This window comes from Plectropomus leopardus, chromosome 18 (genome assembly GCF_026936395.1).
Source record: "Plectropomus leopardus strain MGB_pleo_1.0 chromosome 18, ASM2693639v1, whole genome shotgun sequence".
Lineage (NCBI taxonomy): Eukaryota > Metazoa > Chordata > Actinopteri > Perciformes > Serranidae > Plectropomus > Plectropomus leopardus.
In genome coordinates, this window is record NC_142193.1 from 15,412,640 (window position 1) to 15,426,811 (window position 14,172).

The 14,172-nt window shown below is 38.5% G+C and overlaps 2 protein-coding genes and 1 non-coding gene across 10 annotated transcripts; 2 read left to right on the forward strand and 1 right to left on the reverse strand.

Annotated features, from left to right (window-relative positions):
• The first annotated feature begins 709 nt into the window (after nucleotides 1–709).
• Nucleotides 710–5,049, forward strand: mrpl12 (mitochondrial ribosomal protein L12). Its single transcript, XM_042504644.2, has 5 exons — nucleotides 710–927; nucleotides 2,629–2,827; nucleotides 3,105–3,176; nucleotides 3,395–3,532; nucleotides 4,438–5,049. Exons 1-5 carry the CDS (start codon nucleotides 869–871, stop codon nucleotides 4,552–4,554), a joined length of 585 nt encoding a protein of 194 aa, XP_042360578.1. The 5' UTR covers nucleotides 710–868; the 3' UTR covers nucleotides 4,555–5,049.
• Nucleotides 5,050–5,779: 730 nt separating this feature from the next.
• trnae-cuc (transfer RNA glutamic acid (anticodon CUC)) lies at nucleotides 5,780–5,851 on the reverse strand. The gene has a single exon. It is a non-coding gene; the product is annotated as a tRNA-Glu (tRNA).
• A 1,178-nt stretch (nucleotides 5,852–7,029) lies between these two features.
• slc25a10a (solute carrier family 25 member 10a) lies at nucleotides 7,030–13,887 on the forward strand. 8 transcript variants are annotated; one of them, XM_088091201.1, is made up of 13 exons: nucleotides 7,084–7,160; nucleotides 8,226–8,318; nucleotides 8,497–8,512; nucleotides 8,934–9,053; nucleotides 9,966–10,080; nucleotides 10,150–10,198; nucleotides 10,687–10,728; nucleotides 10,818–10,861; nucleotides 11,140–11,210; nucleotides 11,289–11,381; nucleotides 12,592–12,669; nucleotides 12,846–12,902; nucleotides 13,044–13,887. In XM_088091201.1, exons 3-13 carry the CDS (start codon nucleotides 8,510–8,512, stop codon nucleotides 13,143–13,145), a joined length of 774 nt encoding a protein of 257 aa, XP_087947327.1. In that variant the 5' UTR covers nucleotides 7,084–7,160; nucleotides 8,226–8,318; nucleotides 8,497–8,509; the 3' UTR covers nucleotides 13,146–13,887. The 8 variants fall into 8 exon arrangements, with proteins under 8 accessions (XP_087947323.1, XP_087947325.1, XP_087947330.1 ...); XM_088091197.1 differs by lacking the exon at nucleotides 8,497–8,512 and having other exon boundaries at nucleotides 7,030–7,160; XM_088091199.1 differs by lacking the exon at nucleotides 8,497–8,512 and having other exon boundaries at nucleotides 7,030–7,160; nucleotides 8,946–9,053.
• The last annotated feature ends 285 nt before the right edge of the window (nucleotides 13,888–14,172 follow it).

Below are 14,172 nucleotides of genomic sequence, written 5' to 3' on the forward strand. Positions count from 1 at the left end.
TATGTTGTATTTGTGAGATAGTCCACGTGAAGTCAAAGTAAAATGTAAATCATTTCTGTTGGGCTGTGTAATTCATATAGACAGTAGTAGTAATATATATAGTAGTAATATATATAATAATTTAAGTACCACTGGGTATGTAAGTTCATGGGCAAAACTTTCACAAATTGTGACTATTGCTTATTGCAGGACTGTGTATACATTAAAAAAAATAACAAACAATTGCATATTTAGACAGACAGATAATAAAAACACACGACAGTGAAATGATGGTCTAGGCTAAGGACTACTACAGAGAGGTGTTATTACAATAACCATGATTATGATGGTAGTGTAAGTACCGGTGGTTGACAGCGTATTGCAGTGTATGATGATTAAATTAAAGTGTAAGTGAATGAAAGAATGATGAATGCTATGTTTTTATAATATCAAGTACAAACTGATGATAACTTTTACACAGGAAAAAAAAACAGATTTTGCATTAGGCTACCATAGCCAGTGACTTTTACTCTTTATTTATTTATTTATTTTTAATAATTAAGTTACTATTTTTAGAAAATGATTAAGAGTAAAAACTGTGAAATAAGAATACTGGAAATACTGGAAAATACGTAATGCAATGAATACAACTATTTAAACATTAATATACATGTTATTTCTATGTATTTATAGTTCTCGGATGTACCTTATAGGTTCCCGTAGGTTTTCTACAGTTCACGCAGTGCATTGTGGGTAGGTCAGGAGCAGAAAGGACGCCATGTGCTTTTGAGGCAGAGGGACTGAAAGGGGAGCCGGCTGTGATAGACTTTGCTTGTTTTATTTTAGAGGCACACGGTGAGCGGGATAAACAGCTCTATTTAACGTTAGCATGTACTGCACCAGACGCTGCCTCCGGACCGCGCTGCGGGCTGCAGCGACCTCACAGCGGTACGTTAACCCACTGACAGTCACGTAACACCGGGCAGCGCTAACGGTACATCAGGGTCTCTGCTTGCATCTTCAAGGGCAGACAGCCGGTGACTCCTGCCGGTTATTTAACTTATAAAACATGCTGTTGTGTCTGCAGCGTGTGTGAATACAGAAGGCGTATTTATTCTGCAGTCAGAGAGGAGTTTCATATTTATCGGCTGTGCGTCAGTATGTTAAGTAATGTTAGCTTTAGCTAGCAGTAACTCCACACTCCACAAGCTGTAGCTGTTTAAACACCATCCAGTACTGTTTATTTAGTCTCAGTTAAAAGCCTCATCACGAGCTTGGTTGTAAAATCCAAACCTGCCATCTGTTTGATTCATTTATCTTCACTAGGCAGCTTTTGACAGCCAAGGTCACACTCGTGTGACTGGAAATTCATGTTTTTGTTTGCCAAATAACCTCAAGCTGCACATCCTAATTTGCCCAGGGTTCAGAAGTACACTGATCATAAACTTGATCCACTGACTGTATGTTCAGGAACCAACAGGGTGCAGCTGCAGCCACCACATCTGACAGTAAAATCCATGCTGTATCGATACAATACAGCACTGATTCCCATCCTGCTGCATGTTTAACACCCTCCTCCATTAAGAGTCAGATATTCCTTAGGACTCACAAGGTTATAAAGTAATGCCCTCAGACTGATTGTTTGACTGATCACCCGTCTAAACTATACTTTATAAAATCTGCTCTCTTAAAACACAGAAAAGTAGCAGATATTCACTGTTCGAAAGGTGGAACTAAGGAATGTTTGGTACTTTCACCTGAGGAAAAAAGGAGTGAAATTATAAAAATGATCAAAATAGTTTATTATTTATCAATCATGTAATGGCTGAATTGACATATTGTTTTAACTATGCTTTTTTCTTGTAAATTACAACTTTGTAATACCTTCTTGGCCTCCTCAAAGTGTTCAAATGAGTCGTTTAAAGAAAAATCCTTAGACCTGCTCTATTATAAGTACTCACAGGTAAAGACTGTGGCTACTAGATTCTACAATCTATCAGCTACTTAATAGATTGCCATTGTTTCTTTTGTTTTTATTTGATTTTTTTGGCTGGTGCTAATTTCCTACTCTGGAATGCTTCCCCAAAATGCATTATGATCACTAACATTGGCTAAATTAAAGTTAACTTGACAGTGGTACATGGTGAAAAATGTTGATAATTGTTTCCCAAAGCCCAAGATGATGTCCTCAAATGTCATGTTTTGTCAGCAACCCAAAGTATTCAGTTTACTGTCATAGAGGAGGAAAGAAAATAGAAAATATTTATATGAAAGGTAGAATCGGTTAATTTAGACCTTAAAAACTACTCAAAAGCGATTAATTATTGATCAAATTATCTGGAGATTCATTCAGTAGTTTACAGCCATTTGATTTAAGGATTAATTTAGTCTCTAGTCTGTACCCAAAGTGAGATACCAACTTTAAACTTATCTCATTGTATGGCTGAGCACTTTTTTGGGAAACGATAGTAACAGTCTTTTTCATAGACAAAAACGGAAAAACGAAATGATTGGTAAAGACACATTTAAGATGCCTTCAGATGCCAGATGGGAACTGCAGATGCTCTCAGCTCGTTCTGTATATTCATGGATACACCGTCTTGTTTTTTGAGCTCTGAGGACCAAAGTTAATCCATTCTCATTTTCCAGGCAACAGCTTCAGCGGCAAGCACCAGCCCTGTGCTCTCTCCGACTTCTGAAGACCAGTCCAGCCAGCCAATCAGACGCCATCGCCAGCCCTCCACTAGACGGAGCACCCAAACAATATTCCCCTAAAATCCAACAGCTCGTCAATGACATAGCCAGCCTCACTTTATTAGAGGTGTCGGACCTCAATGAACTCCTCAAGGTTTGTTGAAAATTCATTGAACCTGAACCACAACACACCTGGACAGATAGATTGTTGAGATGCATCTATGCATAGAAATTAAAAAAAAAAAAATAAAATTATAAATAAAAATGTACATATATATATATATACACACACATATATACATATATATATATGTGTGTGTGTTTGTGTGTGTATATATGTATATATATGTGTGTGAGTGTCTGTGTATATATGTATATATATATGTATATTTTTATTTATAAAATTAAATATTTTTTCTTTTTGGTTGCAGAAAACTCTGAACATTCAGGATGTTGGAATGATGCCGATGGGGGCGATGCCTGCGACAGCTCTACCTGCTGCTGTGAGTACAGAGAGTAGATCATATATAACTGCAGCGCCTTACAATATAATGTCATCTGCTACTACATCACTATGAACTACAAGTTAAAAAATGACTTTGAATTTGAATCAACCCTCCTCTCATACACGGCCTTCACATTGTTTCACTGCAAGTTTAACTGATCTCACATCACTTGAGCGCACAAATGAATTTGCTGTTTTTATTCTGTGTGAAACTAGGCTGCAGAAGAGGAGGAGGTGCAAGTCAAGAAAGAGAAGACTCACTTTACAGTAAAATTGACTGAAGTAAAGGCCGCAGAAAAAGTGAAACTTATAAAGGAAGTGAAGAACTGCATCCAAGGCTTGAATCTGGTGCAGGTAGGTCTCATCATTGGTGTTCAGTCCTCAGACCTGATCTGAGTCATTTATAGGTACGCTGTAGAGTTTTTGACCCCTGCTAACACCAAAGAGCACGGCTGCGTTCTATTATCCTCAGAAGTCGGAGATCGAAGCGGTAAATGAAGTCACATCTGAGCTTACTGTGTTCAAGTGCAACAATTTTGAAAACCAAGATGTTGTCACCAAGTTAGCTGTAGTTAGAAATACCAGTTGATATTAACACATACAAACACTGTAGCAACATGTCTGTGTGTAGAAGTTGGATCACACTGTGTGCACGACTGTTTCAATGAGACACAAATCAGACAGACGTGTGAATAAACAGTATCTTAATACAGAATTGATGCACAGAGCAGCCGTCATTGATTTTTAAGTCGAGGTTGATGAGGTCTCTCTGACTCTCTGAGTCAGAAATCCGACTCACTCCACCTGGGAACTCAAATTCTGACTCCCCATTGCAAATAAAAGGCATCATAATATATATTCATGGACCTCAGGTGGCAGAGACATGCCAAGAAATGCAGAAAAGCAACAGCACATGCAGCAAAGAGGGCTGCATGTTAGCAAGCATGGTTAAAAGCAATGCAGAATTTAAAATAATTTATACAATTAACTTTGCAAGTATAGATACTTTAAAAATGCTCATGGTACTTTAAAGATGCACACATTGTGTTTAGAAAACTCCCTAAGGAGCGATTTTAGTATTTAGCATAATCTATTGATATAGACTCAAACCAATGCTTTATTTTCCTTTAAAACAGAGCAGCATAGTGCCAGAAGTAGACCTACATTATACATTACGTGACTGCTTTATAGCTCTGTATAAAGAAATATAGTCGTCATCACACCACCGTACTGTTTTTTTTCTGTCCCTCCTAAACCAGGCTAAGAAACTAGTGGAAGCCCTTCCACAGGAAATCCGAGCCAACGTATCCAAAGAAGAGGCAGAGAAACTAAAAGCAGCCCTGGAGGCAGCAGGCGGCACCGTGGTGTTGGAATAGATCATCTATTTGCCCACCTGTTCTCCACTGTTTGCTGTCCACGCACTTCATCCTTTATTCTATTTCTTTTTTTTTTTTTTTACATGACAAAGAGGAGGATCTCGGGAAACAAAGAAATGCCTTCTGACATTAATACTGTCTCTTAACAGCGTCAGACGGGGCGGTACAACTCAAAACTGAACTCTCCAGGCACACAGCCTGCACACATGGCCGCCCCGCTGTTTGCTTGTCCTTTTGTCTGCTCATGTGTCTGTCTGATGCTTGTGTAGCAAACAAGCTACAGAAAACTGGCCTGGGTGCCAAGTAAGTCAGTTGGTCATTCTGTGTGTGTATGTTTAACTTTACACAGAAGGAAAGATTATGCTTGACCGGACGTGGTTACCACACCCGATGTTGAAGAACAACAGATTCTGTATCCAGTTCAGGGGATGGCAGGGCTGAGTCCTTATTACTCATAGAATTGTTAATAATGTGATTAAAGTTGAAATATCCATATTTGTGTCTTTTCATGTTTTCTTGTGCGTGATTTTATGCAAAATGTTAAATATGCTTACTTTAAACATATGTTAAGAATGAAATTTTAAGATCAGTTTGGTATGTTGTGTTGCCTTAATCATATTATGCAATACTGAGACTGAGAATCTGTATATTATAACTGAGGAAGAAGTGATTATTTTAACAGTATATAGTGCGTGCATTACTGCTGCTGACCACCAGAGGTCGTAAGAGCTCTTGTAATAGTTGGTGAAACGCTCGGTAAAATGGGGTTGATTACTAACTACACACAGCTGAGTGAAACAAGACAGGTGAAACACATGAGGTAATTATCAAAGGCAGGAAATCTCGAGAAGTAAGGGTGCTTATAACCCATTTGTGGCCACACGTAGTTTGTATTTATGGTATTTTTTTGAACCAATTGATTTGGTGTGTGATCTAATTTTTTTGTCCTGTCTGATTGGCTCGAAGTACATCCGAGCCAGGTTGAAGACTATATAGATGTGGCATTTTCCAGTCTTTGAAACAAGTGCACAATTACGAGATATTGGTAGTGTTCATCTTTTTAATCCTGTGCAATGATTTGTAACTGCTGACTTAACTTCAACAATAATTTTGGCAGGAAAGAAGTTTTCAAAACGGTCATTTATGTTTATGAAATAATGGTGTGGGCTAAGCTAACCTTACACGGCGATAGAACTACTTGAAAGTTGCTTTTTGAAAAGTAATGTTCCCTGACCGGGAATCGAACCCGGGCCGCGGCGGTGAGAGCGCCGAATCCTAACCACTAGACCACCAGGGACGTTGCGAAGAAGAATGGTCACGATAAATTTGATACGTAATTACAAAATCTGGTTGTCACTCTGGGAATATATGTACTGGCTTGCAAGCCGGTTCAGTTAAATTTTGACTGCTGGACAGGGGCACATTAAGAGCCACTTTTTGTTCACGAATGGTCCTACATGAATGAATATAAGATCTAACCGTATTATTTACGTTTCTCATAAGAATAAACTCATTTTACATAGGCTACACATCAATTCTTCCAATCACTTAGATTAATGATACACTTGGGTACTACATGATCAAGGTGCAAGGCAACATTTAATTGGATAATTTTAGACTGGTTGGAAACAGAATCTATAATGAGAACCCTACTGGTGCTTATTGAAACAGGGCTATTATTGTGCTTGAATAAGTGGCAATTGTGATGAAGACATCAGTAAATCTGGTCCTCTTTCTGTTCTTCAGCTAAAAAAATGTGTTTTCCTTAAAATAGAGTGACGCCAAAAAAAAAAGAGTTATGTTTAAAAAGGCAGAATGCCACCTACTGCCTTTTCCCTGTAAGGCAGCTGACAGAGAGGATAATAGAAGGAGAAGTGAGGAGGAGATGACATGCAGCAAAACTCTCAGGTTGAATTAAAGCCAGGAGTAGCTGTGGCACGCACGTCACTCGACTCCCTCAAGAAAGTGTGACAGCTGAAACCAGGAGAAATTTCACACTGACGTTAAAAAATACTTTCCTTTTTTCAGATTCCAGACTGGAAAAAACACTGGGGAGTCTGTTGATGTGTGTTTACTAAAAGCATCTCCTGTAAGGAAGATAATTTGCCCAGAAAAAAAACAGCATTATAGAGAAAATGGAAAAAATAACAGGGAACATACTCTGCTGTTTATGCAGTGACAACAAACACCTGGAATACATAGAAGAAAAATAGTAAATTACATTTTGATACTAAAATGACAGTATATGAGCTGGAGACTGGATAAAAGAAAGTGAAAATTGGAAGATTTTGAAAATTAGAAATGGAAATGCTCAAATAAAAAAAAAGTAGGAAAAAGAAATGTACTGTTGATTTTCACAGCAGACATTTTGACTTGATGTTGTAGGAAAAGCACAGGTGTTACTAATAACACTAACAATGGCACGGCAGGGCCCTGAAACTGCAGCATCATTAACTGCATTATTTACACCTGTGTATTTACAACTGTGCCATGTCAAAATAAGAGCAAGGTCTGTTGTAACATCTATGAAAAGAGACTGATATAGACGATGTGTAAGAATGTGAATTCTCATCTTCTCCTCAGCGAGCAAATTCAATGTAATCTTGGTGAGTCGTGAAAAGTGTCCTACTGTGTTAGTGATGATGGTGGATTTTTTTTTTTTAAGAAGCTAAGGGGATCTTGGCCTGAAAAATTGACACCTGCTCTTAAGCCTGTATTTTTTTTTCATTTCAGTTAACTAAGATGTATTTTTGCACCTACTTTAGTTTTTAGTAGTTTAAGTTGACTATAATTACCTTAAGTCAGGCACAGGACAGAAACCTGACTCATAACTATAGTTGGGTGTCCTCACAAGAGTTAAATCCTGCAGCACTGAGTGCTTGCTCATGTCTTGCCTTTGCTCTGACTTGGAGCAGGTATCCAGATACTGTTTCTGTCATCTGTCATGAGCCCCCTCCCTATCTGCCTCGGGAGTCAGCCCGCACAGTGCAGTCAGTGCCAGGCTGCCCATTCATACCACTGCTGCACTACTCATTTAAAACCATGTCATGCTTAAGAAACAAAACAGACACTTGGGCTTTGGAAACTTCCAGAAAACATAACTTATCAACAGTTGTACAGTTTGTTTATGTGCTTAGCTTGAAAAGTGTTGAGACATATATCATGTTTTTGACCTCATGACCTTCTGTGTGACTCTGAGACTGAGTGGTTTAATGAGAAGCCAACATCTATTCTTGACAAATATTTGTTTGAACCTTATGCTCTGTGTCAGTTGAATCCTGGGATGCCACATTCATAAAACTACAGCAGCACTCAAGCTGACTTACTATTTTTATATTAGTCACGTACGCTTCCTCCCACAAACCAGCTGCACCCTTTACTTGGCACAGAAAGATGGAGTAAGTGTGAGGGCTGTGCACTTACTCCACCGGACAAGTTCAGCCATATATTAATCCAAAATGCCTAGCTCCTTCCGAGAAACAAAAAAATGTCCATAAAGGACACTTTCACTAAGTGTCTCTGTGGTGCATTTAATCGTGCGTGAGCAGCGTCCAACCATCACCAGCTCCTTTGAGGAAAAGGATGAAGTGAGCAGCCTTGGACAAAGTTGTTCCAACAACCTCTGAGAAGCCGAAATTTTTCCTTCTCGCTCTGGACTTTGTGTCTCCAAGGACATGCAGGAAAATCGCATTTCTCGCTGGTATTTTGGTGGAGTCTCCTCCAGTGCAGCTGCCTGTCTAACACACCCACTGGATTTAATTAAGGTAAGAGATGACTGACTTTTAATTTGTAGCACAATTTTCACCTTAAGATATTAGGAAAATAGTCTAGTTATGCCTCATTGATCTGTCTGGGGTGCCTCTGGATTGCGTTGTGGAAAATGTTAATGAAATCATATTTTTTATGATCCTCTCTTCACCTCTCGACACTGGCTTTCGGAAGAACCTGCTGTTTTATGGTAATGACTCAGTTTACACAATTTCCGAAAATGTCAATAAGTTGACGAGTCACTTTGGCCTTAATGTGCCTAAAATACCTAGATTATAGCCATCAATAGGCTTGTTTGGATGCTTTGAAATGGCTGTTATGGTTCAGTTTTGTATTTGCTGCAGCTGTTATCCAGCTATTGTATCGGTTTTCTTTAATTCAGCACGCTTACTGAATGCTTTTGATGATGTTAAGAGTTGTCTGTTGAAATTACCACTTCGTCTGAAAATCACCTGAAGTAGTCAGCTATAATTTTTAGACTTTTAATTGAAACCGTTTGGCACCTTCTTAAGATAGGAGTGGACTTATCACGTGTGCAGGTAGTTGATGCTCTCGCTAAAAGTGTGACTGACTCCCATCCACTTAATGCTTCCTCTGGTTGTTATTTCCAGGTGCACTTACAGACACAGCAAGAGGCGAAGATGAGGATGGTTGGGATGGCTGTTGATGTTGTGAGGAGAGAAGGTTATCTGTCTCTCTACAGTGGACTCAGTGCGTCCCTCTGCCGGCAGGTGGAAAACTACACACACACACACACACACACACACACACACACACACACACACACACACACACACACACACACACACACACACACACACATTAAAGATCCATCGTACAGGATTTAGGGGGGTAGTCTATAGTGTCAAAGACTGAATATAATAAGTATGTTTTCTGTCGAGTTCTGAAAATAAGAATTGTTGTGCTTTTGTTACCTTAGAATGAGCTGTTTATATCTTTTTAGGGAGTGGGTCTATGGAGTCCGGCATGTTGCATTGTCATGTTCCTACAGTAACGCAGAATGAGTAGAGCAAACACTGGCTTTAGGGAGGGCAATGCAATCTTTCACAGCAGCCACTGTAGTTAGCATGCCCTTTCTGATGGGATGGTTGTAGAAACACTGATTTGTAACTTGAAAGTACTTTATTTCGTGTATAAAATCAGTTTATTTTGGAGTTAGAGAGACCTACAATGAGCCAAACAGCATACAAGAAACACTGATTTGTAACTTACTTAGTATTTTTTTGTGGTTTAAACATCAGAATCCCTTTTATTTATTTATTATTTTTGAAGGCTTGGCTAGCAACTTGTCCATGATGTGCCAAACTGTGTTGGATAACTATTGATGTGCATCGTAAAACTACTTTATTCAGTGTTTTTATCGTTTTTAATTTACCTTTAATTTTAATTTACCTGTTTTTCGTTTGTTAGTTTTGTTTTGTTTTGGAGAGAAGGACATTTCTGTTGATAATTTGGCTTGTGTTTAAAACTCCTGAACAATGAGCAGAAGTTTCAGATCTGTAATTCTCACCACTAGAGGCCACTAAAGCCCCCTAAATTTTACACACCACTATTTTAAATCAAGCACTCACATGTCCATGCTGCTCAAACTAGAACAAACTGTTTTTGTTCTTTTCTCCCAGATGACATATTCTTTGTCACGGTTTGCCATTTATGAAACTGTCAGGGACGAGATAAACAGGAAGAAAAAAGGTGTCATTCCTTTCTACCAGAAAATCCTGCTGGGTGCCTTTGGAGGTATGTTGGCAGTTTTTGGCATGCAAGTTCATATTTTATTTCATTATTTATTGTGTTTTTCTCCAAAAGGGTTTGCAGGTGGTTTCATTGGGACGCCAGCTGACTTGGTGAATGTCAGGTGAGTTTAATGAATGGATTAATTTTTATTTGTGTGTCTTTTAATGATAAACTCTTCTGTACATTATATCTCATCAATAGCTCGATGTCACATCCTGTAGTTTTATTGTTATTGTGCTGATGCTAGGGTGGACAACACTGAAATGGAGGGCTCAAATCAAATGTAAAAACTGCTTTTCAGCACTGAAACAATAAATTCATAAAGTCAACAAGGTTGTTGTAATCCTACTAATAAAACAACTGCATCTTTTTAATTTTTATATATAGCAAATACCAAGCATAGTATTCTGCAATGTGAAATTAATTAGGTTATTATTATTATTATTAGGTTTGCGTTTAGATTTGTGTCACTAACCAAGAAAACTTCGGCCTTTTCTGCAAACCATTTCAATTTAATAGACCAATTTTAGCTGTCAAGAAAAAGATAATGACTATGAAGATTACTCAACGTGACAAGTAATTGACTTTAAAGTATCTGAATCTGTGCAGGATGCAGAATGATGTCAAGTTGCCTGTAAAGCTCAGAAGAAAGTAAGTCTAAAAATACATATTTTAATGCCATGGAAACTGTCATTATTCATCCAAATCACCACACTGTGACATTTCTCTATTTCTAACAGTTACGCTCATGTGCTAGATGGATTATTGCGTGTTTGGAGGGAGGGTAAGATTCAAAAACACTTTCTTTCTTCACATGACAAGTTTGATTCATTCATATGTCATGCTAAATAGGAAAAATGTCTGCAAACTGACTTAAAAAAGGCTCTTTAGTTGCAAAAAGGATCAATTTATTACATGTTTTGGATGTTTAATCTATTGATCCTTGAGGTGACAAAAGTGAGCGAATATTTGTTCAGCATGACAAATTTTGAGAAGTTTTGTGTGACATGAACTCTAAATTTAAGAGCAAATCTGTTCACATAGCCTATTTTAAATTTGCAGAGGGGATAAGGAAACTCTTCTCTGGTGCTTCACTGGCTTCTTCTAGAGGTGCATTGGTCTCTGTTGGACAGGTAAAAACCTCTGCATGAAACAAATACTAAATTGCAAAATGCTAGCGTCACATTTATGTATGTATTTTGTCCCTTCAGCTGTCTTGTTATGACCAGTCTAAACAGTTGGTTCTGGCCACTGGTTATCTAACTGACAACATCCTCACTCACTTTCTGGCCAGTGTTTTTGCAGTAAGTGACTCACCTATACAACGTTCAGTCGCAACATTAAAGCCCCCTGGGTTCTGGCATTCATGTGGGTGCAACTTAACATGCACCATCCACATAAACACCATGGCGGACCAAATACATCTCCATGGCAATGGCAATCCTGGATGGCATCGGTCCTTCCAGGAGAACAATGTGTCATGCCACATTGCAAAAGCTGTTCTAGAGGAATGTGCCAAAGAGCTAAAGGCGTTGACTCTGCCCACAAATTTTCCAGATTCCAATCCTATCCAACATGCCAGTACTTCAGCCTTGCAGCCCACAGGACTCAAGAGATCCACTGCCAACATCCTGTTGCAAGACACCAAAGGACACTGGTCCCATGTCCATACCCCAACAAGTCATGCTCCAAGTCGGATCCAAGGAGTCCCCACCATGGATCAGACTTGGCTCTGGGTACTGGCATATCTCAATGATGCTTGATTGGAGTGATGTATGGGAAATTTGAAGGCTTTGAGGCCTTTGTCGCATTTTTCGGGCCATTCCTGAGCAGTTTTTATGGTGCGGCATGGTGCACTGTCCTGCTGGGGGAGCCACTGCCTCAGGGAGTGCCGTTGCCATGAAGGAGTATACTGGGTCTGCAACACATGAAAACAATTGAACTCATCAATTTTTGATTATTTAGACATTTCATTTTAATTCCATCAACACCAAAAAAAAAACCCAAAAAGAAATAATACTAAATGCACACAACTCAAGCAATTCATCAACATATAACCGAGTCTTGCTAGTTTAATTCTATCTTTACAGCAAACCCTGAAGGTCCTTATTTTTGTTGTGTTTCTGTATATTCTCTACATTTTATTTATTATACAGCTGAATCTAATTGTTCTTTTACATGAAATATTATTATGCAACCTCTGTTTTAAAATTTTGAATGTATATGTATTGAATACTTCAATAAAGTTTTAGGAATCTGATTTAAAAACAGAAAACAAAACAAAAAAATATATATACTTGGCCCGCAACGGTGTTTGGATGGTTGGTGTGTGTCAAGTTACATCCACATCAATGCCAGGACTAGAGGTTTCTTAGCAATATTACATGATTAATGTTATTCAATTAACCTGTCAGTTTTTTTTTTTTGTTTTGAATAATGGCTGACTGGTGTACATATACAACAATATGTCATAACACTTTCCAAAAAAGACATCTCTTCTTCTTTCCTGCACAGGGAGGCTGTGCCACAATCCTGTGCCAACCAATTGATGTTATTAAAACAAGATTAATGAACTCCAAACTGGAATATACAGTGAGTTTTTGTACAGTACATGCTGTCTTGTGATTTCTCTGTACACTCTGGTTTTATATTTTGCTTGGGGAATGTCTTCGGGTATTCAATATCATCACTCTGTATGTTTTATTCATCATGGGCTGTGGGAGATTTCACACACCTTGACATGTAGTGTGTGTGTCTCCTTGCTGCAGGGTGTGCTTCACTGTCTAACAGAAACAGCCAGACTGGGCCCGAAGGCATTTTACAAGGTGGCTGTCCGCGTTACTGTTAATAAGTCAAAGAAATTATGTTTCACACTGCTGACATGAATCTTTACATGTTTATTGTGTCATTGTTGCTGTATTTTTTGGCTCTTCACTTGCTGAAATAATGATATGGTTTCTGTTCAGGGTCTTCTTCCTGCCGCGATCCGTCTCGTCCCTCACACAGTCTTCACCTTCATAATCCTCGAACAACTGAGGCAGCATTTTGGTACAGTGGTTGTCACCTGAGACTGTTGCCAGACAATTTCACTAGTTGGACAACTTCATCAATGATGCTATTCTTACAGAGCCAATTCAGCTGGAGTCCACTAGATACCACTAATAACCAGAACCAAGAGGAAGTCACATACCAGTATTCATCTAAAAAAAATAAAACTTAAATGCAACATTTTTCACCCAAAATGAAAGTACTCTTGCATTATTATGCAAGTCACAGATAAGGCACTGCAATGGAAAATGTGATTTTACTTCTGTGTCTCCCACAGCATACCAAACACAGAGGACTTGAAGTATCAGGTTGTGTTCACTAACAAAGCAGCAACATTACCTGTAATGAAATTTACAGCTATAAATTTGAGTCAAGTGTTGTAAAAAGTACACTTGTAGCCAGACGTCTTTAAAGTTAACATTAACAGACAATTCCTGTTTGATCGTGGTAATTACACTTTTTAATAAGCGGCTTTATTTGCCCTCTTGGGGACAGTGTTACACTGAAAAATAGTGTGCTTGTGTTTATATGTACTGTGAATATGTGTGTAACGATGCAGAGTTTGAGCTTATTTGTATCAGACCTTTGCCAAAACAATTATTTTTATACTGTGGAAAGTGTTCTCAAGTTTGTGGTGGAAGGCGAATTAGGAATCTAGATAACTTTGTTTATCCCTGAGGGGATAGTGCATTTAGGAAAAATACTGTAGTTTATTTCAGACTCACTTAATTAATAAAACAATCTCTCCTTATCTGCTCAGGAGCTGCTGCCTTGTTGATACATTGTTTATTGAGCTTCTATCAGTCTGAGCACATATTCAGCTGCCTGTCAGGTCTCCTCTCTCATGAACAATACTTCAACTGGCTGGTTCAGCATGTGCCAGACCGAACAAAAGCTCCCGAATATAGAAACACTTTAATATAATATATTATTATGCTTTCAGGAGGACAATCAGCAGCTTTTTGTGAAACAACGTTCATGTGAGGACACATTTTTGACTCTTAAATTCTGAGAAAAGAGTTGTGAATCTTGCTTCGGTAGCAGTAT

Coding starts and splice junctions, on each gene's coding strand:
- mrpl12 (XM_042504644.2), top strand. CDS start 869: ATGTACTGCACCAGACGCTGCCTCCGGACCGCGCTGCGGGCTGCAGCG. Junction 2,828..3,104: donor ACCTCAATGAACTCCTCAAG/GTTTGTTGAAAA, acceptor TTTTGGTTGCAG/AAAACTCTGAACATTCAGGA. Junction 3,533..4,437: donor AAGGCTTGAATCTGGTGCAG/GTAGGTCTCATC, acceptor CTCCTAAACCAG/GCTAAGAAACTAGTGGAAGC.
- slc25a10a (XM_088091197.1), top strand. CDS start 8,229: ATGCAGGAAAATCGCATTTCTCGCTGGTATTTTGGTGGAGTCTCCTCC. Junction 8,319..8,933: donor ACCCACTGGATTTAATTAAG/GTAAGAGATGAC, acceptor TGTTATTTCCAG/GTGCACTTACAGACACAGCA. Junction 10,199..10,686: donor GCTGACTTGGTGAATGTCAG/GTGAGTTTAATG, acceptor GAATCTGTGCAG/GATGCAGAATGATGTCAAGT.